This window comes from Saimiri boliviensis, chromosome 14 (assembly GCF_048565385.1).
Source record: "Saimiri boliviensis isolate mSaiBol1 chromosome 14, mSaiBol1.pri, whole genome shotgun sequence".
NCBI lineage: Eukaryota > Metazoa > Chordata > Mammalia > Primates > Cebidae > Saimiri > Saimiri boliviensis.
The window spans coordinates 16,385,915-16,412,836 of record NC_133462.1 but is presented as its reverse complement, the minus strand read 5'-3'; the positions used below and the strand labels follow the sequence as shown (position 1 = coordinate 16,412,836).

At 54.9% G+C, this 26,922-nt stretch overlaps 2 protein-coding genes across 4 annotated transcripts in view; both read right to left on the bottom strand.

Annotated features, from left to right (window-relative positions):
- Nucleotides 1-50: 50 nt before the first annotated feature.
- HIPK4 (homeodomain interacting protein kinase 4) lies at nucleotides 51-9,850 on the bottom strand. The gene is made up of 4 exons (XM_003943167.4): nucleotides 9,304-9,850; nucleotides 6,000-6,356; nucleotides 1,374-2,222; nucleotides 51-735 (listed from the first exon to the last, which is right to left on the bottom strand). Exons 1-4 carry the CDS (start codon nucleotides 9,766-9,768, stop codon nucleotides 556-558), a joined length of 1,851 nt encoding a protein of 616 aa, XP_003943216.1. The 5' UTR covers nucleotides 9,769-9,850; the 3' UTR covers nucleotides 51-555.
- A 3,416-nt stretch (nucleotides 9,851-13,266) lies between these two features.
- Nucleotides 13,267-26,922, bottom strand: part of PRX (periaxin) — a 29,686-nt gene continuing 16,030 nt past the window's right edge. For all 3 annotated transcript variants that reach the window (XM_039466964.2, XM_039466965.2, XM_039466966.2), the window contains 3 exons: nucleotides 23,071-23,227; nucleotides 18,027-18,223; nucleotides 13,267-17,371 (listed from right to left, as the gene is read on the bottom strand). In XM_039466964.2, coding sequence (XP_039322898.2) covers nucleotides 13,484-17,371; nucleotides 18,027-18,223; nucleotides 23,071-23,227 — 4,242 coding nt within the window. In that variant the 3' untranslated portion in view covers nucleotides 13,267-13,483. The remainder of the gene's footprint in view (nucleotides 17,372-18,026; nucleotides 18,224-23,070; nucleotides 23,228-26,922) is intronic.

The following is a 26,922-nucleotide window of genomic DNA, read 5'->3' as shown; positions in this document are numbered from 1 at the left end:
GCTGAGCACACAGCATGTTCTGAAGGTAGATTCCCAACATGCCAAGCACATAGCCTGTTTAGGGCATGGGTTAGTCAACCAAGCACAGCGTTTCCCTCCTGGCGTGACAGCAGCCCAGGCTCCAGCCTGAGCCAGTGGTCACGTGGGCCCAGCATCGCAGAGCAAGTCCCTGGGTGCCACTGTGGAGCCCCCATCCCCCTAGAGCCAGTCCAAGCCCCAGGCAGTGAGAGCAGGCTTGAAGCAGGACTGTTGAACACTTCTGTATTGAAATAGATAGAGGCAACAGGGCCGAGGACGGGTGCAGGGCCAGTGGGGTGCAGCCCCCTTCCTGCTGTCCCTCTAGCCAAGGGGCACAGGCCAGACTTCAAGCCCTGCTGCATTCAGGAGAGGTATGCAGGCACACTGCAGGCAGGGGGAATGGGAATTTCTGGATAACTATCTTTCTGTAAGAATAATCTGTGGTTCAGGAGATGGCTCTGAGGAGCAGTTCAGGTTGGGAGGGGATGCCAGCCCAGCTAGTGCAGCCCCCAGTGATGGGCAGGGGTGGAATCACCATCAGTGGTGCCCGCTGACATGCTGGAGAAAGCTGGTGGCCCGGTGCGGACCGTGCTGGTAGGAGTGGCGGGGTGGGAGCCCCTGAGCCCGGGGACCCCTGATGCCCTCCAGGGTCCAGTCCGGCTCACTCAGCCATTCTCCAGGACAGCTGCTGGGGTCGAAGAGCTCAGGGTCTGGCCTCTGTGGGGAAGAGGAGAGAGGGGCATCAGCCAAGCAGCTAATAGTGTGTGAGCGTCTGCTGAGCCTCTGTCACCTCCTGATGGAGGTGAGCACGTGCTAGGGTCTTTATCGCCAGTGCTGGGCCTTTATTGCCTCTTTGTAATGATGTAATATCAGCTCACTGCAGCCTCGACCTCCCTGGCTCAAGGGATCCTCCTCCTACCTCAGCATCCCAAGTGGCTGGGACTACAGGTGCACGCCACCAAAACCAGCTAATATTTCTAATTTTTTGATAGAGACGATATGTTGCCCAGGCTTTTTAATCACTTTTTTTTTTTTTTTTTTTTTTTTTTTTGAGACAGTTTTGCTCTTGTTGCCCAGTCTGGAGTGCAATGAATGGCACAATCTTGGCTCACTCCAACCTCCGCCTCCTGGGTTCAAGCAATTCTGTTGTCTCAGCCTCCCGAGTAGCTGGGATTACAGGCACCTGCCACCATGCCCAACCTCTTTATCACTTCTTGTAAGTGGATTACAGTACCCTGAGCTTTTGCCACAGCCTGAAGGTAGCCAAGTATGTGCTGAGCCTTATATCCTGATGGCATCAAGTGTGTGCTGAGCCTCCCCACACCCTAATCATATCGTGAACGCAGCCGGCTCACCTCAGCATCCACGGTCATGTCTTCGATGTTGGGCCCATCCCCGTCTTGCTGCAGGATGGCCGCGGACTCAGCAGAGGTCCCAATGTGCTCTCCTTCCTCCCAGCCGTGGCCCCAGCAGGGTTTGTCCCCCTCAGGTGAGACCTGGCTCAGCCGGATGAGGTTGCTGAATTTGGAGTCGGACTTGGAGCCCGAGGGTAGCTTGCAGGCCTTGTGGCGGCCTGCCAGGCTGCTGCTGTAGAAGGCCAGGATGGGCTCGGGGTCCGAGTTCGGCATGTGGCGGCCAGTGATGGCTGCCTTGAGCGGGGCCAGCACGTCGGAGACCACGTCAGTGCAGGTCTCGCCCCACAGCCCGTGCCCGGCCTCTTGCAGACTCAGGTCATCCAGTTGGTCGATGGCTCTTTGCATAGCTGGTGCCTTCTCCTCTCGGAAGAAGGGCCCACTGCCGGCCACACCGCCCATGCCCACGGCCTCCTTCTCCTCCGCCAGATGGTAGTAGGGGGTCCCATCTTCTGCAGTGGCCACAACAGGCGTGGGGGGCTTGCCCTCCACCTGCAGTGAGAGGCGGCAGCTTCGTAGCGAGAGCTGGTAGTAGCGGGTGGTCTCGTGGGCGCTGCGCAGCTGCTGCATGGACACAAAGGGGTGGCGCAGGGCGGCACTGGGGCTAATACGCTCGTGGGACTCCCAGGTCAGCATGCGCTTGATCAGCTCCACCATGCTCTTGAGGTCAGCGTGTTCTGCCAGCGCCTCCCGGTCGGGGAAGGTCAGCCGACTGGCCACACTGCCACCATTTACCGTCTCGATCTGGTCCAAGGACTTGAGTATGTATTTGCGGCGCTCCAGTGGACGCACCTGGTGGGGCATGGGGAAGGGGGTGGGGTTGACACATGTGCAGGTCTCAGGCCCTGGGCATGCCCACTGTGTCACCTACATGTATCCCCGACTTCCGGGTCTGACTGACCATGATCCGCCTTGGAGCTCTCCGGCTGCTAGGAGGGCCACCCTGGATCCCTTACACCTGAGCCCCTCTAATCTAACCCAAAGCTCTCACTGGCCCAAGTTCCATCCCTTGCCCCAGACCTCCAGTCCTCCCTGGCCCCACGGGTGCAGCTCCTACCAGCAGCTAGCAGAGGGAATATCCAGAATCTCTAGTCCTCCCTGGAATCAAATCCAGGTCCCTCTTAGGGCCACAGCTCCACACTTGATCCCAGGCCTCCCAGCAGTCAAACCCTTCTTTTTTTTTTTTTTTTTTTTGAGACAGAGTTTCGCTCTTGTTACCCAGGCTGGAGTGCAATGGCGCGATCTCGGCTCACCGCAACCTCCGCCTCCTGGGTTCAGGCAATTCTCCTGCCTCAGCCTCCTGAGAAGCTGGGATTACAGGCACGCGCCACCATGCCCAGCTAATTTTTTGTATTTTTAGTAGAGACGGGGTTTCACCATGTTGACCAGCATGGTCTCGATCTCTTGACCTCGTGTTCCGCCCGCCTCGGCCTCCCAAAGTGCTGGGATTACAGGCTTGAGCCACCGCGCCCGGCCCAGACTTTTCTTACTCTACTAGCTTGTCATCCCTCAATATGGCACCACCATCAACTTTGAGTCTCACCTGTGGTCCCATCCAGACCCTTCTTGCTGTGAAATCAAGCTCAAACTTCTAGTGCCCTCTGCTGTCTAACCCAGGCTCTTGCTGCACAGATTTGAGGGCTAAAGCCACAGAGGTAGCTGGCTGGCTGCTGCCCCAAACCTCTAGACTCACCTGAGGTCTCACAATGATCCTTTTTTTTTTTTTTTTTTTGAGATGGAGTTTCCCTCTTGTAGCCCAGGCTGGTGTACAATGGTGCCATCCAGCTCACTGCAACCTCCACCTCCCAGGTTCAAGTGATTCTCCTGCCTCAGCCTCCCTAGTAGCTGGAATTATAGGCGTCTGCCAACATACCTGGCTAATTTTTGTATTTTTTGTAGAGATGGAGTTTCACTATGTTGGCCAGGCTGGTCTTAAGTACCTGATCTCAAGTGATATCCACCCCCCTCGGCCTCCCAAAGTGCTAGGATTACAGGTATGAGCCAGCATGCCTAGCTGGATTCTTTTTTTTTTTTTTTTTTTATAGAGACAAGGTTTCACCATATTGACCAGACTGGTCTCAAACTCCTGACCTGAGGTGATCTACCCGCCTTGGCCTCCCAAAGTCCTGGGATTACAGGCGTGAGTAGCCCAGGCCAGAGTGCAATGGTGTGATCTCAGCTCACTGCAACCTCCGCCTTCCATGTTTATGTGATTCTCCTGCCTCAGCCTCCCATGTAGCTGGGATTACAGATGCTTGCCACCATGCCTGGCTAATTTTTGTATTTTTAGTAGAGACAGGGTTTTACCACATTGGCCAGGCTGGTCTCGAACTCCTGACCTCGGGTAGTCCACCCACCTTGGCCTCCCAAAGTGCTGGGATTACACAGGGTGAGCCACTGCGCCTGGCCTCAGATCCTTTTTTTTTTTTTGGAAACAGGGTCTTGTTCTGTCGCCCAGGCTGGAGTGTAGGGGTGCAGTCATAGTTCACTGCAGCCGCCAACTCCTGGGTTCAACTGATCTTCCCACCTGCCTTCCAAGTAGCTTGGGACTACAGGTGTGTGCCACCACACCTTGCTAAATTTAATTTTATTTTTTTTTTAAGAGACGGTTTCTCCATGTTGGTCAGGCTGGTCTCGAACTCCCGATCTCAGGTGATCCTCCCACCTCGGCCTCCCAAAGTGCTGGGATTACAAGTGTGAACCACCTCACCCAGCCTTAAAATTTTTTCTAGAGATGCATTCTTGCTGTGTCACCGGGGATGGCCTCAAGTGATCCTCCTGCCTTGGCCTCCCAAAGTGCTGGGACCACAGGCTTAAGCCACTGCACTTGGCCCCTTTCGCAATTCTCATAGCCAACCTCAGACCTCATATTTTCTCTGGTCTAATCCTTCATGCCACACAAGTTGCTGACCCCAGAGCTGAAGCTGGCAGAGAAGCTGCCCGAATCTTCCTGTCTCACACTTGCGGTATGACCCACGTCCTTCTTGCCACAGCAGCCCCTGCATCTGACTTTCTTTTTTTTTTTTTTTTTTTGAGACGGAGTTTCGATCTTGTGACCCAGGCTGGAGTGCAATGGCGCGATCTCGGCTCACCGCAACCTCCGCCTCCTGGGTTCAGGCAATTCTCCTGCCTCAGCCTCCTGAGTAGCTGGGATTACAGGCACGTGCCACCATGCCCAGCTAATTTTTTGTATCTTTAGTAGAGATGGGGTTTCACCGTGTTGACCAGGATGGTCTCGATCTCTTGACCTCGTGATCCACCCGCCTCGGCCTCCCAAAGTGCTGGGATTACAGGCTTGAGCCACCGCACCCGGCGCATCTGACTTTCAAACATCAATTCTCCCTGCAGTTTCTCTCTCAGATCCATCTTGCAGCAGCAGCCCCCAGCGCTAACCAATCCCACATTTGATCTCATCCAGCTCTTTCTTGCTGTGAAAATGCCCTAGGCTAGAGGCCAGGTGCAGTGGCTCGTGCCTGTCATCCCAGCACTTTGGGAGGCCCAGGTGGGTGGATCACCTGAGGTCAGGAGATTGAGACTATCCTGGCTAACACCGTGAAACCCTGCCTCTACTATAAATACAAAAAATTAGCCAGGCATGGTGGCATGCGCCTGTAGTCCCAGCTACTCGGGAGACTGAGGCAGGAGAACCGCTTGAACCCAGGAGGTGGAGGTTTCAGTGAGCCGAGATCATGCTTCTGCACTACAGCCTGGGCAGCAGAGTGTGACTCTGTCTCAAAAAAGAAAGAAAAGAAAATGCCCTAGGCTGACCCTCAAGGTCCAGTCCTTGCTGAAGTTCAGCCCAGAATTTTTTTTTCAATTATTAAAACAATATTTTTGGCCGGGCGCGGTGGCTCAAGCCTGTAATCCCAGCACTTTGGGAGGCCGAGGCGGGTGGATCACGAGGTCAAGGGATCGAGACCATCCTGGTCAACATGGTGAAACCCCGTCTCTACTAAAAATACAAAAAATCAGCTGGGCATGGTGGCACGTGCCTGTAATCCCAGCTACTCAGGAGGCTGAGGCAGGAGAATTGCCTGAACCCAGGAGGCGGAGGTTGCGGTGAGCCGAGATCGCGCCATTGCACTCCAGCCTGGGCAACAAGAGCGAAACTCCGTCTCAAAAAAAACAAAAAACAAAAAACAATATTTTTTCTTTTTTTCTATTTTCACTCCATTCTTCTGGTCTGATAGATTTTTCTTTTTTTCTTTTTGAAACAGGGTCTTGCTTTGTCACCCAGACTCAAGTGCACTGGCATGATCACAGCTCACTGCAGCCTGGACCTCCTAGGCTCAAAGAATTCTCCTGTCTCAGCCCACCACGTACCTGGGACAATATGTCCATACCAGCATGCCCGGCTAATTTCTTTTTTTTCATGTTTTGCAAAGAAGAGGTCTCACTATGTTCCCCAAGCTAGTCTCAACCTCCTGGGCTCAAGGGATCCTCCTACCACAGTCTCCCAAAGTGCTGGGATTACAGGTGTAAGCCACCTCGCCCGACCTAGATATTTTTCTTCATTTTCTTCATGTAACAGCCCCCACACTGACTGCCCTCACCCACGGTTTCCCTTACCTTCGTCTCGGCCAGATAGTCAGCCGAGGACTTGAGCTGCCAGGGGTTGGTGGCGTCAGAATGGGGGTTGCACTTGAAGAAGTGGTGGGCCTTGCGGGCGGCGTGCAACAGGTGCGGCTTGGGCAGGCCCTGGGTCTCACAGATGTAGCGCACCTGGTCGTACTCATTGTTGCCCGGATAGAGGGGCCAGCCCAGGTGCAGCTCAGCCATGACGCAGCCTAGGGACCACATGTCCACCTTCTCGCAGAAGGGCAGCCCCAGAAGAATCTCGGGGGCCCGGTAGAAGCGCGACTGGATGTATGGCTCCTTCACGTAGCGCACCTCGCTGAAAATGCTGGCCGAGCCGAAGTCGATTACCTGTTGGGGTGGGGAAGAGGGTGAGTGTACAGGTCAAGCTGCAGGGGCAGCCGAGCTGGGCCACCCCTGGCATGTCTCACCTGGCATCTTCCTGCATCTGCCATTGGACTCTGTCCATCTCCCGGTCTGTAACTCTTTAGTTGCTTTGTTACTTAGTTAGTTTTTTTTTTTTTTTTTTGAGACGGAGTTTCGCTCTTGTTACCCAGGCTGGAGTGCAATGGCGCTATCTCAGCTCACCGCAAACTCTGCCTCCTGGGTTCAGGCAATTCTCCTGCCTCAGCCTCCTGAGTAGCTGGGATTACAGGCACGCGCCACCATGCCCAGCTAATTTTTTGTATTTTTAGTAGAGACGGGGTTTCACCATGTTGACCAGGATGGTCTCAATCTGTTGACCTCGTGATCCACCCACCTCGGCCTCCCAAAGTGCTGGGATTACAGGCTTGAGCCACCGCGCCCGGCCTGTTTTTTTTTTTTTTTTTTTTTTTTGAGAGCAAGTCTCACTCTGTTCCCAAGGCTGGAGTGCAGTCTTAATATCTCCCCCTCTGCTTAGATTCCTCCTATGGTTCCATCTTCCTCAGAATAAAACCAAAGTCCGTGCTGTAACCAACAAGGCCCTGCACGCCCGGCCCCGTCACCTCCTTGGACTCTTTTCTTCCCTTTTCACCTCATTCATTCTGCTTCAGCCACACAGGCCTCCTCAGTGTTCAAATGCATACAGTGGCACATGCCTTGGTATGGTTTGGCTCTGTATCTCCAACCAAACCTCATCTCCAACTGTAATCCCTATGTGTCAAGGGAGGAACCTGGTGGAAGGTGACTGGGTCCTGGGGGTGGTTTCCCCTCTGCTGTTCTCCGGATAATGAGTGAGTTCTCATGAGATCTGACAGTTTAAAAGTGGCAGTTTCCGACTGAACACAGTGGCTTAAACCTGTAATCCCAGCACTTTGGGAGGCCGAGGCAGACAGATCACAAGGTTAGGAGTTCGAAACCAATCTGGCCAACATGGTAAAACCCTGTCTCTACTAAAAAGACAAAAATTAGCTGGGTGTGGTGCCACATGCCTGTAATCCCAGCTATTCAGGAGGCTGTGGCAGGAGAATTGCTTGAAACCCGGAGGCGGAGGTTACAGTGAATGGAGATCATGCCCCTGCACTCCAGCCTAGGTGACAGAGCAAGACTGTTTAAAAAAAAAAAAAAAAAAAAAAAAAGCCAAAAGTGGCAGCTTCCCTTCCATGCTCTCTCTCCTCCTGCCACATGAGACATACCTTGCTTCCCCTTCACCTTCTGCCATGATTGTACATTTCCTGAGGCCCCCCAGCCATGAGGAACTGTGAGTCAATTAAACCCCTCTTCTTTCTTTATAAATTACTCAACTTCTGGTAGTGTTTTTTTTTTTTTTTTTTTTTTTTTTTTTTTTTAATGGAGTTTCACTCTGTCACCCAGGCTAGAGTGCAGTGGCATGATCTCGGCTCACTGCAACCTCCACCTCTGGGTTCAAGTGTTTCTCCTGCCTCAGCCTCCTGAGTAGCTGGGACTACAGGCGTGTGCCACCACACCCAGCTAATTTTTGTATTATTACTAAAGACAGGGTTTCACCATGTTGGCCAGGCTGGTCTCAAACCCCTGACCTCTCAAGTGATCCACTTGCCTTGGTTTCCCAAAGTGCTGGAATTACAGGTGTGAGCCACTGTACCCAGCCTACAAGTAGTTCCTTATAGCAGTGTGCGAACAGGCTAATACACTCCTGCCTCAGGGCCTTTGCACTGACTGTTCCCTCTGCCTGGATGCTCTGTCTCCAGATAGCTACACGGCTTTCTCCCTCCTCCAGGACATCCCTCAAAGTCACCTTCTCAGTGAGGCCTTGCCGACCACCATGTCTAAATTCCCCACCTGTACGAACACCCAGTATCCTCCTCTCCCTGCTTCTCACTTGATCACCCTATTTTACTCATTTATCTTGGTGACCCTGTCTCTCCCACTAGAAAGTCAGCCCCACAAGAACAGGACCAGGCCAGAGGAGCTGAGCTGAGAATGGACCAGGACAAGGAGACCTCAGGGTCTGGAGGGGGACAGGGGAGACCTCAGGTCTGGGATGGAGAAGACATCAGAACTGGGACAAAAAGATGGGAAGATTTGGGGGCAAGGAGCAGGGCGAAGCTGTTAGGAACAGGGCTGGGGAGACCTCAGGCCCCCGAGGTGGACCAGAGAAACCTCAGTGTCAAAAGAGACCAGGCACAGTGGCTCCTGCCTGTAATCTCACTGCTTTGGGAAGCTGAGACAGCAGGATTGCTTGAGCCCAGGAGTTTGAGACCAACCTGGGCAACATAGCAAGACCTTGTTCTAAAAAAAACCCAAACATTAAAATTAGCCAGGAACAGTGGTGTGTGCTTGCAGTCCCAGCTATTTGGAAGATCGAACCGGGAGGATCACTTGAGCTCAGGAGTTTGAGACCAACCTGGGCAACATAGCAAGACCTTGTTCTAAAAAAAACCCAAACATTGGCCGGGCGCGGTGGCTCACGCCTGTAATCCCAGCACTTTGGGAGGCCGAGGAGGGTGGATCACGAGGTCAAGAGATCGAGATCATCCTGGTCAACACGGTGAAACCCCGTCTCTACTAAAAATACAAAAACAAACAAACAAACAAACAAAAAAACCCAAACATTAAAATTAGCCAGGAACAGTGGTGTGTGCTTGCAGTCCCAGCTACTTGGAAGATCAAAGCAGGAGGATCGCTTGAGCTCAGGAGTTCAAGGCTACAGTGAGCTATGATCACACCACTGCACTCCAACCTGGGCAACAGAGCAAGACCCTGTCCCTAAAAATAAATAAATAAATGTCTTTAAAAATTTTTTTTAAGTCAAGAAAAAAAAGGCATCTAGGACTGGAGGAAGCTGGAAAAAGACAAGGAACTAGGGACGCAGCCACCCTAGACGGCCCCTACTCACCTTGACCCTGAAGGGGCAGCGGGTCTGGTCCACCAGCATGATGTTCTCGGGCTTGAGATCGGCGTGGATGATCGCCAGCTCCTTAAGCCGGGCCAGGGCTCGGAGCACCTGCAGGGTGACTGTACGGATGTGGCAGGCAGGGAGGGGCGCGAAGTTGTTCTCCTTCTGGAACTCGAACAGGTTTTGCTCCAGCAGCTCGAAGACCAGGTAGAACTTGAGGGCGTCGTGGAAGAACTCGAGGAAGCGGATGACGTGGGCCTCCTCGGGGTCCAGGCCCCGCATGCAGCGCAGCAGCTTCAGCTCGTTCTTGATGATGCGGTTTCGGTAGGCGTCGTTCTTGAGGATCTTGATGGCCACCATCTCGCCCGTGCTCCGCCGCCAGCCCTTGGCTACCTCCCCAAAGGTGCCTTTGCCTAAGACCTCGATGATTTCGTAGCAGTCGGTCTCTGACTGGATGGTGGCCATGGTGTCCCTGCTGCCGGACACCGCCCTGCCCAGGCCCCTGCGCCACTGGCTCCGACACCACCGGGCCCCCAGCCCCAGCGGGGGAAAGGGAACCGTACTCGTGCCTTCTCCCGTGAGGTGGGCCCCTGCTTCCCTGGTACCCCCAGACCCCTTGGCCACACTGTGAGTCTGCCAGGGCCTACACCCAGAACCCACCCAGGTCTCCTGCTCCCCTAAAGCCTTCCTGGCTTGGGACGAGGGGCCCTGGGCCCCCCGAATGGGTTTCAGCGTTGTTGAGTGGCTCTGGTGTTCTGTTGTTGGAGACCTGAGTCCTGGCTGGAGTGGGGGTGGGGTACCAGGCTGGGCCCCCTCCCCCGCCCAGTGGCGGAATCCTGCAAGGACCAAACAGGTGAAGTGTTGACAGAGGGGAGTCTGATTGCGGGCCTTGGGCAAAAAGGAATGGGGATAAGGCAGAGGTGAGGAAAGGCAGGCTCCTCAAGCTCCAGAGGTGTGACGTGCGTGTGTGTGTGTGTGTCTGTGTTCAGAAACTCCTGTCCCAGCCTGTGGCTGCCATAGGGCGAGGTTGTAAAAGGCCCTGAATGCCAGGCTAAGGAGTTTGGACTTTGTTCTGAGGGCACTGGGGAGCCACAGAGGGCTTTGAGCAGGGGAGGGCAGGGTCAGATATGAGCATCAGAAAGTTACTGTGTGAAAAAGGATAGGTTGCATCAGGTAAGAGTGGAGGCCCCAAGCCTGAGAAAGAATCCAGGGCAGGGCACAGGTGGGAGAGGGCAGGGAGGGGAGGAGGAGGCCAGTGCATGGGGCACCGAGAAGGCCAGGAGGACTGGCCGTGAGACTGGCAGATGGGGGAAAGAAGGGAGCTATCCAGGCCCAGACCCAGGCCCAGGGCTCTGGCATGAAGGGGCAGTCCTCGAGAAGTGAACATGGATAAGGAGCGGACTGGGGGAGATGTTGAGGCCAAATTAGAAAATGTATTTGTTTTTGGTTGGGCACGGTGGTTCATGCCTGTAATCCCAGCACTTTGGGAGGCCGGGGCGGGTGGGCGGATCACGAAGTCAGGAGATTGAGACCATCCTGGCTAACACGATGAAACCCCGTCTCAACTAAAAATACAAAAAATTAGTCGGGCGTGGTGACACACACCTGTAATCCCAGCTACTCATGAGGCTGAGGCACAAGAATCACTTGAACCTGGGAGGTGGAGGTTGCAGTGAGCCGAGATCGCGCCACTGTACTCCAGCCTGGGTGACAGAGCGAGACCCTGTCTCGAAAAAAGAAGAAGAAAGAAAATGTATTTATTTTTATTTATCTTTTTATTTTTTTGTAGAAATGGGGTCTCACTGTATTGTACATGCTGGTCTTAAACTCCTGGCCTCAAGTGATCCTCCTGCTTCAACCTCCCAAAGTGCTGGGATTGTAGGCATGAGCCACCACTCCAGCCAGATTAGAAAATTCAACATCAAAACATTTAAACCAGGATGGAGGGCTTTAGAAGTCTTATCTGATCCTTACAACATACAAAGTAGGGATTTCATGGAAGAGAAAGCCAAGGCACAAAGAAATTTTTGTAAATGCCTGGCTAGGAGCAGTGGCTCATATCTGTATTATCCCAGCACTTTGGGAGGCCAAGGCAGGCAGAACACCTGAGGTCACGAGTTTGAGACCAGCCTGGCCAACATGACGAAACCAAATACAAAAGTTAGCTGGGTGTGGTGGTGCACACCTGTAGTCCCAGCTACTCAGGAGGCTGAGGTCAGGAGGCTGAAACAGGAGAATCGCTTGACCCTAGGGGGCAGAGGTTGCAGTAAGCCAAGATTGCACCATTGTACTCCAGCCTGGGCAATGAGTGAGACTCTGTCTTGAAAAATAAAAATAAAAATAAAATAAAATAAAATGCCTAGGGTCACCCAGGTGACTGCCAGAGACAGCCTTTGACCCTGAGCAGCCTGGCTCCAGCACCAGGCTCTGAAACATCACCCACACAACCTCCTAATGACCAGGAGACCTCCGGGAGAGGTGTGCAAAAACTGCCGGGTCCCCAGGGGGATGCAGGAGAGAGTCTGGGAATTGTCAGCACGGAGAGGAGGTTTGGAAGCCATCGGGGAGGGTGACGCACCCTACGAGGGTGTTGGGGTGGACAAGGGCCCGGGAGGAGCCCCAAGTGCCCAAGGAGAGAGAGGTATGGGGAAGAGAGGAGCAAGGGTCAGGAAGATCGATGGGGCTTTGAGAAGTCACAAGAGAGACGGGGGAAACCCTCAGGTGCGGCCACGGAGAGGTCACTGCTGACACACACAAGGTAGGAGGAAAACCCCGATGTTGGGATCCTGGACACGGGTGTGCACCCTGAGTGTAGATAACTCCCACCATGTCTGATGGGGGCGAAGAAAAGGTGTCTGGTGAGGCAGTGACCCGAAGAGGACCAGCTTGAAGGGACAAGGTACTTAAGTGAGTGCGGGAATCCGCCAGGCCCCTTATCCGCTGAGACAGGACAGGGAGATGTGAAGAGCATGGTGGGGGGGCTGTTGGGACGAGACCTGGGACTGGATATCGAGTCTCCTTAGTCCAGATGGGATATCACAGAAAGACGTGGAGGAGGCTGGAGGCCCTGGTGGGGACCCCGAGACTCAGATCCTGAATCTGGATGGCAGGTGGTCCCTGGGAGCTGAGCACTGACAGGTGCTGAAGACCCTAGGACCTAGTTCCAAGAGGCAGCTGTGTATTTGGGGTGGAGGCTTTGGACCCAGAATCCTGAAGAGGGGACCAGGGCGGAGCGGGAGTGGATAGGGCCATCAAACCGGCCAGACAGGAAGGAGAAGGCCAGGATGTGCCGAAGTGCCCTCACCAGCAGAGGGCAGGTGGGGAGCAACCAGCCGGGTACGAGTGGGTCCCTCAGAACAGGCCAGCTCCCTGGCAGAGGGGTCCCGAAGCTGTGCTCTACCAAGGAACGTCCCAGAGTCCTCTTCAACAACCCCTGGGAATTCTCAAGGGCTAGGGAAGTCTCGCCTCCCACCAGGGCCTGCCGCAGGCCACACTGACTCTTTGTTGTTGTTTTTGTTGAGACAGTCTGGCTCTGTTGCCCAGGCTGGAGTGCAGGGGCACCATCACGGCTCACTGCAGCCTCGACCTCCTGGGCTCAAGCCATCCTCCCACCTCAGCCTCGCAAGAAGCTGGGATTACAGGCACAGGCCACCATGCTCGGCTAATTTTTGTATTGTTTCTAGAGCTGAGGTTTCCCTATGTTGCCCAGGCTAGTCTCAAACTCCTGGGCTCAAGCAATCCTCCTACCTTGGCCTCACAAGTGCTGGGATTACAGGCACAAGCCACTGCACCCAGCCCGCCTGACTCTTCTCAGACCAGATGTGACCTGTTTCTTCCCTGACACCAGAGGTTCCCCTCAGGCCAGGCTCAGGTGACTCCTAAAACCTATTCTTTGGAGACTGCCTTCTCTGCATCTCCCCTCTACCCACCCCCGCCCCTCCCCTCCCCCTACGCACACACAGGAGATGAACACGTGGCTACTTCCGGATTACTTTATTCACGTGGCTTGTGGGTTACACACACTCCTGCCAGCGAGACAGGAGCAGGCCTCCCCACTAGCCCTGGTCAGTCGCCCACCTCCTGGCCCTCTTAGGGTTAGTGCTAGTTATCACACACACAACAGCAGGGGTGGGGGAGGAGAAAGGAAGGCAAGAAGGGAGTCTCCATCTGCCCAGGGGCTTCAGACAGCCGCAGCCTGAGCCCCCTCTATCCTGGCTGGGCCTGGAGCCCCTGTCTCCGAAAAACCCACGCTGGGCAGCTGCACCCGGAATCCACCCTCTTCCTGGTCTCCACTCCCACTCCGGGCCTTGGGGCTTAGGGACACCCTCGGGAAGCGGAACTTTGAGGACTTCTCTCTCATGGGGGACTTGGGGGCTGCATCGCCCTCCTGTCCCCACGAGGCTTTAGAAGGGGCCGCCAGGCCTACGCGTGGCAAGCGGACCCGGCCCCGGCCCCGGCGTCCCAAGGCCCCTTCCCCACTGCCCTCTTCCTCCTCCTCTTCCTCGGGGCTGGGGGAGCCTTCCCCAGTGACCGTCTCGCTCTGGCTGAAGCCCACTCGGGGCAGCCTGAGTTTGGGGCTCTTGGCCTTGTCACCCTCCTCGGCCCCTTCCTTGGCCCGAGCCAGGCCAAACCGGGGCAGCCTCACCTTGAGCTTGTGTCCGGCCTCCCCCTCCCCATCTGCCACCTGGTACTCGGCGTGGGTGCCCCCAGGTGGCGAGAGCTCCACATCGGGCAGTGAGAGGCGGAAGGTACGCTCCGCCCCTGGGGGCTGCTCCTCAGCACCCTGGCCCCCCACCCCAGCTCTGGCCCCCAGCGTGGGCAACTTCAGCCTCAGCCCACCCTCACCTGTGGCCGCCTCGCCTGCCTGTGCCTCTCGGCTTAGCCCCACGTCCAGCTCAAGCTGGGGCACTGTTACAGTGGGCATCTTGAAGACACCCTCACCCACCAACAGCTCCCCACCTGCAACCTGGGTTCCAGGCAGAGACAGGGTCACCTGGGGCACCTGGACCCTGTAGCCTGCTGTGCCCTCTGCTGAAGGGGCTGTACTCTCAGCCTGCTGACCCGGGGTACCCACCTCCCCAAAGCCAGTCAGCTCTACCTGGGGCAGGGAGATGCCCAGCGGAGGCATCCTCAGCCCCGCCTCATGGCCCTCAGCGACCACCTGCCTGGCTGTGGACACCTGCAGCCCTGACAGCTGCATTCCACTGACGGCCACCGCCCCCTCCGCTCTCCCTTCCTCCTGGGTGCCCAGCGTGACCAGCTCCACTGCAGGGATCTTAAGCTGCACAGTGGTGGACTCAGCCTTTTCTCCCGGGCTGGCACGCTCACCTTGAACTTCTGCTTCCTTCCCTCGAGCCAGTCCAAAGGAGGGCATCTTCAGCTTGGGCATCTTCACCTTCCCGTCCCAGCCCCAGCCCTTGCCCTCCAACTCAGCTACCCCCGGCACCAATTCTGCTGCCTCAGTGTCCCGGCCTCTGACCCCAATCTTGGGCAGAGCAAACCTGGGCCCCTTGAACTTGACGTCGGCCCCTGCCACCTCTACCTTGCCTGAGGGTAGGTGGGTATCCAGGCTGAGCTGTGGGATGGACAGGTCGAGGGCGGGCAGCAGGCCTGCCTCCCCAGCCCCTTTGGCCTCAGCCTCAGCCCCTACCCGAGGCTTGGGGAGCGAGATGGCAAACTTGGAGACCTTCAGCTTGGTGGCTCGCCCAGCCCCCTCAGCCTCTGCCTTGGCCACCTTTGGCCCTGAGAGTCCAAACTTGGGCAAGGAGAACTTGGAAGAGGGCTTGACTTTCATCTCCATTGTCTCCAGCCGCCCTTCCTCAGCTTCCACAGTGGGGAGCTGTGGAGTGACAATTTCAACAGAGGGCACTCGGAAGCCCACTTCCCTGACCCCTGCTGCCAACTTGGGGCCCTCCGTCTGCTCTACCTTGCCCATTTTGGCGGCTGGGACCTGCCCCTCCAGGCCAAAGGCCCCTGGCAGGTCTAGCTCCACTGAGGGCAGAGTGAGAGAGGGGACACCCACATGAGCTTCACCATCCACCTCTGGCTGCAGACAGGGAAGTGTTACCAGCTTCCCTGAGACCTCAGCACCTGCCTCGCCTGGCTTGCCACGTGATGGGGACTCTGCCCTCCCTAGCTTGGGCATGGTCATCTTGGGCATGGTCATCTTGGGCATCTTGAAGCCAAATTCCATCCCTTCTGCTGGCTCTGCCTTGGTGGCTTTTAGCTGCACCTCTGGAGCCCTGGGCAGTTTCACCTCCGGTGCCTTTGGAAGGTGCACATCGGGAACCTTTGGCACTTGGATTTCCGGCAGCCGAATCTCTGACACTTTCGGTAGCTGCACCTCGGGGAGCTGCACATGGGGCACAGCCATCTCAGGCACCTTGGGGAGTTTTATCTCCGGGAGCTTCACGTCAGGGACTTTTATTTCTGAGACTTTCGGCAGCTGCACCTCGGGGAGTTGCACATCGGGCACGGCCATCTCAGGCACCTTGGGGAGTTTCATCTCTGAGACTTTTGGCAGCTGCACCTCGGGGAGTTGAACCTCTGGCACAGCCATCTCAGGCATTTTAGGGAGTTTCACCTCTGGGACTTTCGGGAGCTGCACTTCCGGCAGGTGCACATCCGGCACGGCCATCTCGGGCACCTTCGGGAGTTTCATTTCAGGGAGTTTCATCTCAGGGAGCTTCATCTCTGGGACTTTCGGAAGCTGCACTTCTGGCAGGGGCACATCGGGCACAGACATCTCGGGCACCTTCGGGAGTTTCATTTCAGGGAGTTTCATCTCAGGGAGCTTCATCTCTGGGACTTTCGGAAGCTGCACTTCTGGCAGGGGCACATCGGGCACAGCCATCTCGGGCACCTTCGGGAGTTTCATTTCAGGGATTTTCATTTCAGGGAGTTTCATCTCAGGCACTTTTGGAAGCTTCATCTCAGGGACTTTCATCTCTGGCACTTTCGGCAGCTGCACCTCTGGAAGCCGCACCTCCGGCACAGCCATCTCTGACACCTTTGGGAGTTTCATCTCCGACACCTTTGGGAGCTGTACCTCTGGGAGTCGAACCTCTGGAAGGGCTGCCTCCGGCACTTTTGGAAGCCTGACCTCAGGAGCCTTGGGGAGCTTCACTTCAGGTCCCTTGGGCACCTTGACCTCGGGCCCTGACACTCCGATGCCAAGGGAGGGCATCTTGATGGTGGGCAGCTTCAGCTTGCTCTCCACAGCTTCAGGAGCAGTGGGCCGGGGCTCCAGGAGGGAAAGCCCAAAGGTGGGCATTCGAAGTCTGGGACCTTTCACCTTGGCCTCAGGGCTGCCCTTGGCTACCTTGGCCTCAGCAACTTCCTTCGCTCGAGCCCCGAATCGGGGGAAACTAAGGCGGGGCATCTTCAGGGCCACCTCAGGTGCCTCTCCCCGGGCCTCCACCTCTGCACCCGGCAAAGCTAGGTCCACACCCACAGAAGGTGCTGCCACATCCAGGGTGGGAACCGCCACAGCCCCTTCCCGGGTCTCCAGGCAGGGAAGTGTGGGCAGAGTGGGCAGTGAGGGCAAGGTGGGCAGCTCCACCTGAGGGACCTGGATCCCCATGGCTGGGAGCTCCACAGCAGGCGGAGCCGGGGCTCCAAGCCCAAGGGTTGGCAGGTGGACGGCAAAGCCACCAGCTGGCTCTGCTGAGGGGGCTGCCTTGGGGGGTGAGACCTGGGGGACACCCACCTCGGCCCCTGGCAGCCGGGGCCCAACCAGCTCCACCTGGGGGGCTGTGAAACGGGCTCCTGCAGCCACCTCGGCCTCCACCTTGGCCTTCCTTGGGGGAGGAGCAGCGGCGGCCAGCCGGGCTGCCTGGGCCTCTTCGGCCACTTCTCGTACACGCAGCCGAGGGAGCTGGAGGCGCCGGCGGGCAGGGGCGGCTGGGACAGGACCCTTGACAGCCTCAGCTTTGAGGCCCCGGCGCAGGCGGGAGAACTTGGGAAAGGAGAACTCGACGTCAACAGGGGCCAGGTCAGCGGGGACCCCCAGAGCCCCAGGCACCACCACCATCTTCTTCTTCTTCACAGGGGACAGACTCTGGATGTTCTGGGGAGAGAGGAGAGAGGCAGGAGGCGGTGGGACAGTGGGAGGCTGGGAGTGGACAGGAAGAGCCCCTCCTGGTATTAGACCAGGCCGGGGATGTGCTAGATCAAGTATCGTGTCCCCCAAACACCATCCCCACTTGTTGCCTGTCATTTCACCATGAGTGCCCAGGAAGGCAGGCAGCCATCTAAAATCTCTAAATGAGTCAACAGGAGTGTAGGGATTGGAACCCAAGACTTCTAGCTCCTGATCCAGGATTTCCCCCAATATCCTCATTCTCAAAATGGGGAAACTGAGGCCCAGGGAGGGAAAGAAATTTGTCCAGGGCGACTCAGCAGAGCAGTAATTGGGCCACACTCAGGCTGGAACCTGGCTTCCCTGGTTCCAAGTAGCCTGGTTCAGGACCCCTAGCAAGCCTGGATCTGACGGTGGGGACGCCTCTCCGAGATGGGTGAGGGCCCTGGGCTGGAGTGGGTCAGTGCCCCTCCCGGGGGAGGAGTTTAGGGGCAGAGAGCAAGGGGGCAGAGAGTGGGATTAGCTTGGGTTAGTGACAAGACAGAGGGCAAGGCTGGCCCATGGTGGCGGGGAACGGAGGTCACGGCGCAGAGGCGGGATCGCTGGGGCAGTCCAGGGCTGGGGCCGGGCTAAGCACGCGTACCAGCTTGGCCACCTTGGCCCGCGGGCCCTTGATCTCGTAGCCGGCCACGGTCCCAGGCCGCAGCGCCAGGTCCCCGGTGGGCACAGTGCGCTTCAGGCAGAAGGAGACTTTGTAAGGCTCGGCGCATTGCAGCAGGCGTAGTGCGTCCTCGTACTTGAAGTTCTCAAAGAACACTCGGGCGCTCAGCAGCTGGTCCCCTGAGGGCGAGGTGGAGGTACGCAGCACGTGGGCATCTCCCGGCTCCGCCCGGGCCTAGCTCTGCCCACTTGCACGGAGCCCCCCCAACCGCGGCGAGGCCCCGCCCCAAATTTTAGCCTCTCCAATCCCCAGCGCAAGATTGAATCGCAATTACGCTGGCCCCGCCCCACAACCTTAGCCTCGCCCCCTGCAAGGAACAAAGCCGCTCCTACTCGGGTCTTGCCGGTCACCTTGTCGCTCCCCTATCCATCCTTACGTTTCGGAGACTGACTTTGCTTCTTTTATCAAGAGAACAGAATCACAAGAGAACTTCCAGAAGCTCCCACACTGTTCACCCCCTTTCTCCTGTGGCGATTTACTCACTCCACTCTCCTTCCTTTTGCTGGGGATGAACTAACCCCACTCCTAGTTCAAGGCAATCCCTCCACTGCCTTCTTAGGTACATACTCCAGCAATTCTCTCCTCTTCCTACATCATCAATTGTCCTTCTCATCTACATTATTCTCATGATCATACAAATATGTTATTATTTCTCCCACGAGAAAGGTTGCCAGCCACGTTGGTTCATGCCTGTAATCCCAGCACTTTGGGACACCGAGGCGGGCAGATCACCTGAGGTCGGGAGTTCAAGACCAGCCTGACCAACATAGAGAAACCCCATCTCTACCAAAAATACAAAATTAGCCAGGTGTCATTGCAGGCACCTGTAATCCCAGCTACTCCGGGGACTGAGGCAGGAGAATCACTTGAACATGGGAGGCGGAGGTTGCAGTGAGCAGAGATCGCACCATTGCACTCCAGCCTGGGCAACAAGAGTGAAACTCTGTCTCAAAAAAAAAAAAAAAAAAAAAAATCAGTCTCACTATGTTGCCCAGTCCAGTCTCAAATTCCTAGGCTCAAGTGATCCTCCCACCTCAGCCTCCCAAAATGCTGATATTACAGGTGTGGGCCACTTTCTTTTTCTTTCAAAGACAAGCTCTCACTCTTTTGCCCAGGCTGGAGTACACTGGTGCAATCACAAATCACTGCAGCCTTGAACTTCAAGGCTCAAGTGATCCTTCTACCTCAGCCTCCTGAGTACCTGGGACTTCAGGCCTGTGCCACCACACCCAGCCTCTATAACCTCTTAAAGACACACTGTCCCAGGCCTCAGGCCTCGGACCTCCTCTCTGTCTACATGCTCAAGTTATCCCTTGGGAATTCTTGGGAAGCTCATCCAGACTGAGGTGTTTAAAGATCATAAATCTGCTAAGAATTCCCAAGCATATCTCTCCAGCCCAGTATTCTCTCTTCCATCCTAGACTCATAACCAACATCTCCATCATATCTCCACCTGGGTGTCCAATGCCACACCTCTCACTCCTGGACTTTCTTCTCCAAATGAGTACTAGCCTCAGTGTGTTCCTTTTGAGGGACCAGCAACTCCATCTTCAGGTCAAAAATTCCTGGATCCACTGGGAGCGGTGGCTCACACCTGTAATCCCAGCACTTTGAGAGGCCAAGGCAGGTGGATCACCTTAGGTCAGGAATTTGAGACCAGCCCAGGCAACTTGGTGAACTCCCCCTACCCCCACCCACACACACCCAGCTCTACTAAAAATATAAAATAAGCCAGGTACTGGGGAGGCTGAGGCAGGAGAATTGCTTGAAGCCGGGAGGCAGAGGTTGCAGTGAGCCAAGATCGTGCCATTGCACTCCAGCCTGGGTGACAGAGCAAGAATCTGTCTCAAAAAAAAAAAAAAAAAAAAATCCCTGGATCCATCCTTGAAAATCTTCCCATCATTCCCAATATCTAGCCCTCAAAGCTCCTCCTTCAAAATATATCCAGAATTCAAAATATATACACACACACACACACACACACACACACACACACACACGTATGTTTTCTCTTCACCTCCAAAACGTTTTAGTCCGGAGCATCCTCCTTTTTTACCTGGATAATCACAGTAGTCACCTTGTTTGTCTCCCTGCTCCTAACCCTGCCCTCATATATTCTACTGTTTTGTTGTTGTTGATGTTGCTGCTGCTGATGTTTGTCTGTTTTTTTTTTTTTTTTTTTGAGACGGAGTTTCGCTCTTGTTACCCAGGCTGGAGTGCAATGGCGAGATCTCGGCTCACCGCAGCCTCCGCCTCCTGGGTTCAGGCAATTCTCCTGCCTCAGCCTCCTGAGTAGCTGGGATTACAGGCATGCGCCACCATGCCCAGCTAATTTTTTGTATTTTTAGTAGAGACGGGGTTTCACCATGTTGACCAGGATGGTCTCGATCTCTTGACCTCATGATCCACCCGCCTCAGCCTCCCAAAGTGCTGGGATTACAGGCTCGAGCCACCGCGCCCGGCCTGATGTTTGTTTGTTTTTTTTGAGACGGAGTTTCACTCTTGTTACCCAGGCTGGAGTGCAATGGCGCGATCTCGGCTCACCGCAACCTCCGCCTCCTGGGTTCAGGCAATTCTCCTGCCTCAGCCTCCTGAGTAGCTGGGATCACAGGCACGTGCCACCATGCCCAGCTAATTTTTTGTATTTTTAGTAAAGACGGGGTTTCACCATGTTGACCAGGATGGTCTTGATCTTTTTTTTTTTTTTTTTTTTTTTTGAGACGGAGTTTCGCTCTTGTTACCCAGGCTGGAGTGCAATGGCGCCATCTCGGCTCACCGCAACCTCCGCCTCCTGGGTTCAGGCAATTCTCCTGCCTCAGCCTCCCGAGTAGCTGGGATTACAGGCACGTGCCACCATGCCCAGCTAATTTTTTGTATTTTTAGTAGAGACGGGGTTTCACCATGTTGACCAGGATGGTCTCGATCTTTTGACCTCGTGATCCACCCACCTCGGCCTCCCAAAGTGCTGGGATTACAGGCTTGAGCCACCGCGCCTGGCCGATGTTTGTTTTTAAAACAGAATCTTGCTTTGTTGCCTAAGCTGGAGTACAGTGGTGTGATCATGGCTTATTGCAGCTTCAAACTCCTGGGCTCAAGCAATCCTCTCACCTTGGCTTCCCAAAGTGCTGGGATTACAGGTGTGAGCCACCCATGCTTGGCCATATTCTACTGCTAATGCAGCAATTCAGCAGTTGATTCATCTTTCTCCTCTGCTCACAGCCCTCACAGAATAAAAGTGAAAGTCCTAGGCCGGGCACGGTGGCTCAAGCCTGTAATCCCAGCACTTTGGGAGGCCGAGGCGTGTGGATCACGAGGTCAAGAGATCGAGACCATCCTGGTCAACGAGGTGAAACCCCGTCTCTACTAAAAACACAAAAAATTAGCTGGGCATGGTGGCACGTGCCTGTGATCCCAGCTACTCAGGAGGTTGAGGCAGGAGAATTGCCTGAACCCGGGAGGCGGAGGTTGCGGTGAGCTGAGATCGCGCCATTGCACTCCAGCCTGGGTAACGAGCGAAACTCCGCCTCAAAAAAAAAGTGAAAGTCCTATATAGCCCTCTAAAAAATGCCCTCCATTACCTCTCTGACCTCCTCTCTTACTCTCCTCTTCACTAACTCAATTGCATAGACAGTGGTTTCCTCACTGTTCCTCCCACAAGCTAGTCACGCTCCTACCTTGGGGCATTTGTGCTGGCTAGTCCCTCTTCCAGATGGCCTCATTGCTTGTTCCCTTACCTCCTTCAGCCTTTTCGCCCTTTCCAGCCCACACCAATCTTTTTTTTTTTTTTTTTTTTTTTTGAGATGGAGTTTGAAGTTTTGCTCTTTCACCCAGGTTGCAGTTTCAGCTTACCGCAACCTCCGTCCCCTGGATTCCAACAATTCTCCTGCCTCAGCCTCCCAGAGCAGCTGGGATTATAGGCACCCACCACCACGCCCGGCTACTTTTTGTATTTTTAGTAGAGACGGAGTTTCTCCATGTTGGCCAGTTTGGTCTGGAACTCCCTAGCTCAGGTGATCCGCCCACCTCAGCCTCCCAAAGTGCTAGGATTACAGGCATGAGTCACTGCACCCAGCCAAGCCCACCCCATTAAAAAATGCAGCTGTAGCTGGTGCCTGTAGTCCCAGCTACTCAGGAGGCTGAGGCAGAAGAATCACTTGAACCCAGGAGGCGGAGTTTGCAGTGAGCCAAGATCACACCATTGCACTCCAGTTGGGCAACAGAGCAAGACTCCATCTCAAAAAAAGAAAAAAGAAAAAAAAAAAAAAAAGCAGCTGTAGCACATTTTGTCCTCCTGACAACTGTAGCACATACTGCCTTCTAACTTACTAGGTATTTTACTTAACTTGCTTAAATATGTCTCTCCCCCTGGAATGTAAGCTCTCTAAGTGCAGGGACCGTTGTTCACTATTTTGTTCACTGCTGAGGCCAAGCACCTAAGATAATGTCTGACATACAAGGCGCTAGTATTTGTTTCATGAATAAATTACATCAGCTTCATCCATGTTTCCCAAAACATCCCTCACTTACAAAGCTCCTCTTCCCAACCCCTCCAAGTGGCTCACTCCACCCTTTTTTCCTGTCCCAACAACAAAAACATTTACTAACACTCACGTAGTTAAGCACTATGTGCCACTTAGCTATGTGCTAAGTGTTTTCACAGTGACTCATTTAATCTACAATACATAATAACCCCATACGAGAATAAGTCCCATTTCAGAGATGAGAAAACTGAGGCACAGAAAGATCACAAGCTAGTAAACGGGGGATGTGGGATTCGCACCCAGCGAACCTCCGGAGTTTGCAATGAAACCAGTAAGCAAAGCCCTGCCCCAAGTCCTTAACCCCGCCTCCTGGTCGCAGGTCACGCCCCCATCCCCTGGTCAGTTTCAGCCTGGCTTTGGACTATGGGCAGATTTGTAACCCCGCCCTGCAGGTTGATCCCACCCCACACCCCGGGCCCGCCCACCTTCCTGCAGGCTGAGGCTCCTGGCGGCGGGTGAGTCCTCGCGCAGCTCTCGAACGAAGATTCCCTCTTTGCCGCCGCCTGCTACGTTGATGCCGCTGACCCCGGTCTGCGCCTCCGTCTCCACGATAATCTCCACTAACTCCGCCCGTCTCAGCTCCTGCAAAGGGCAGCGAGGTGTCGCGTTGAGGGCCTCTAAGGCTGGACCTCGCCCAGCGCCCGCCGTTGCGCTCAAAGGTGGCTCATATGCATATTCATATATATATATATATATATATATATATATATATATATATATATATATTTTTTTTGAGACAGAGTTTCACTCTTGTTACCCAGGCTGGAGTGCAATGGCGCGATCTCGGCTCACCGCAACCTCTGCCTCCTGGGTTCAGGCAATTCTCCTGCCTCAGCCTCCTGAGTAGCTGGGATTACAGGCACGGGCCACCATGCCCAGCTAATTTTTTTGTATTTTTAGTAGAGACGGGGTTTCACCATGTTGACCAGGATGGTCTCGATCTCTTGACCTCGTGATCCACCCGCCTCGGCCTCCCAAAGTGCTGGGATTACAGGCTTGATCCACCGCGCCCGGCCTTGTGTGAATATATATTTAAAGACGGAGGGGGTGTCTCGCCACTTTGCCCAGGCTGGTCTCGAACTCCTAGGCTCAAGATACCCTCCCACCTCGGCCTCCCAAAGTGCTGGGATTACAGGCATGAGCCACCACGTCCGGCCAGAAGTGGCTGTTCAGCGGGTCCTCAGGGCACACGCCCCTTGGCGCCGCCCTCGCAGGACGTCGGGGCACACCCACTCCGGCGTCTCCCCCTTAAAGCAAGCCCGCGGACGGCTGGCATTCTCGGACCTGCAGAACGCTTAAACAGCTCCGCGGGCCGGCTGGCCTCTCTAGGACCCTAGAGCTGCAGTCGGTAAAGGTTAGAAGAGACGGGGTTGTAAGGGGAGGGACAGCGTCAGAGGGGGCTGGAGGGAAGTGGCGATTGAGAGGCGGGACCAGGATCGTGGGGGCGTGGTCAGGTCGGGGGGGCGGGGCTGCGGGGCGGTCAATGCTAGTAGGAAGGGTAAGAGAGCGCGGGCCTGGAAGAGCCAAACGGGGTATAGAAGGCTGCCAAAGGCAGGAGAGGAGTGTGGCCGGAGTTTATGAGGGGTTATTTGAGGCTGGGGTGGAGACCCGTATTCTTCTTTTGTGGGAAGAGACAGGGTCTCTCACTCTGTCCCCAGGCTTGCATGCAGTGGTGTGATAATGGCTCACTGCAGCCTCGACCTCCTAAACTCAAGCAATCCTCCCACTCGCGTCTCCCAAGTAGTTGGTAACACAGGCAGGCACCACCACACCCAGATAATTTTTAATTTTTTTTAAAGAGACGGGGTCTCACTGTGTTCCCCAAGCTGATCTCAAACTCCTGGCCTCAAAAGATCCCCCAGTCTCCCAAAGTGCTGTGATTACAGTCATGAGCCACTACACCTGGCCCCGAGACCCATATTCTATAAGCTGGATTGAACTATGGGGAAGGAGCTTTAATAAAAGAACAGGCCAGGGGGCTGAGGCTCACACCTGTAATCTCAGCACTTTGGGAGGCCGAGGCGGGCGGATCACCCGAGGTCGGGAGTTCGAGACCAGCCTGACCAACATGGAGAAACCCTATTTCTACTAAAAATACAAAATTGGCCAGGAGTGGTGGCACGTGCCTATAATCCCAGCTACTGGGGAGGCTGAGGCAGGAGAATCGCTTGAACCTTGGAGGCGGAGGTGGTGGTGAGCTGAGATCACACCGTTGCACTCCAGCCTGGGCAGCAAGAGCAAAACTCTGTCTCAAAATAAATAAATAAATAAGTAAAATAACAGCAGAACAAGAGAAGAGTTGAGGATAGGATTCTGAGGAAGGGGCTGGCTGGACCTTCATGCCGTCCGGGATTCGGGGGATAGGGAGTGGGATTTGCTTCCCTGCAGGCTTGAATGTGTGTGAGAATGTGCTCTATTGTAAATTCGGTGACCCCAAGACCTGCGAAACACCCACGGCAGAGGGAATCCAGTGAATGGGGGTGCTGCGTGGGTAATGAACAGGACTGGCAGACATGGCATTCCTGGTATTTACAGTAAATGATGCAGACTGGACTTGGCCCAGAAGCCACTGCGGGCTTCACAATAGGGCTTCCCAGAAAAGGCAGCGATAAACCTGGATTCTGTCTAGGAATCCAATCTGCTGTATGTCTTAGGGAGAATCTTGCCCTCTCTGAATCCACTTCCCTGCTGTAAAGTAGGGTAACATAGGTATACTGGCAGGAGGTTCATGTTGTGAGCTGAGGCCTGCAGCAGCAGGGAGCTGAGAGGACGCTGTCACGGGCAGCGCATCAGGGCCAGCACGGACGGAATTGAGCCCAGGACGTAGAGGGAAAGCAGGTCTAGGCCCAATGCCCCACTGCAGTGGCCCCAAAAGACTAGCAGGCTGAGCAGGGCAATGTGGGTAAGAAGAGTTGTGGCCAGGGCTACAGGGATCAGCATGACCACCATTACCACCCTTTGGCTCAGCAAGCCCTGGGCTAAGCATTTTATGTGCAGGATCTCTTTCTTTTTTTTTTTTTTTTGAGACGGAGTTTCACTCTTGTTACCCAGGCTGGAGTGCAATGGCGCGATCTCGGCTCACCGCAACCTCCGCCTCCTGGGTTCAGGCAATTCTCCTGCCTCAGCCTCCTGAGTAGCTGGGATTACAGGCACGTGCCACCATGCCCAGCTAATTTTTTGTATTTTTAGTAGAGACGGGGTTTCATCATGTTGACCAAGGATGGTCTTGAACTCTTGACCTCGTGATCCACCCACCTCAGCCTCCCAAAGTGCTGGGATTACAGGCTTGAGCCACCGCGCCCGGCCTTTTTCTTTTTTTTAAGGGTCGGAGGGCAGGTGTGGAGGCTCATGCCTGTAATCCTAGCACTTTGGGAGGCCCAGGCGGGAGGACTGCACCACTGCACTGCAGCCTGGCCACAGAGTGAGACTCCATCTCAAAAACAGAGTCGGAGTCTTACTGTTTCGCCCAGGCTGGTCTCCAACTCCCGGGCTTGTGATCATCTGGCCTCAGCCTTCCAGAGTGTTGGGATTACGGGTGTGAACCACAGAACCCAGACTGCAGGATCTCATTCATGAGATTTTGATGCCCATTTCATGGGCAGTCACAGAGGAAGACACTGAGACCCTGAGAGGTAGAATGACTTGCCTCATGCCCTGAAGCAAGGGAAGAGGCTGGACTGCAACCTTAGGTCTGTGACCCCAGAACCTATAGGCCATCCTGTAGCCAGGGAACTCCTGGCGCTCAACCCCCAACCTCAGCTTGGCCCCTCTAAGAGTGGACCCGCTCGGTGCCTGGTACACAGTAAGACATGGTTGATGCCAGTGCATTATCTCAGCAACAGTGACAGCACCTGCCATTCAAAGAGGCTTCTTCAGCACCAGACTCTGTGCAAATGGCTCAAGCATGAGTTCTCAGAGGTGGAAATCATTACCTAAATTCTTTTTTTTTTTTTTTTTTTTTTTTTTTGAGACAGAGTCTCACTGTGCCCCCCAGGCTGGAGTGCAATGGCATGATCTCGGCTCACTGCCACCTTCGCTTCTTGGGTTCAAGTGATTCTTCTGCCTCAGCCTCTTGAGTAGCTGGGACTACAGGCACACACCACCATGCCTGACTAATTTTTGTATTTTTAGTAGAGATGGGGTTTCATCAGGTTGGCCAGGCTAGTCTCAAACTCCTGACCTCAAGTGAGCCGCCTGCCTCAGTCTTCCAAAGTGCTGGGATTATAGGTGCAAGTCGTCATGCCCAGCCCCATTACCTCCATTTCACTGATAGGGAA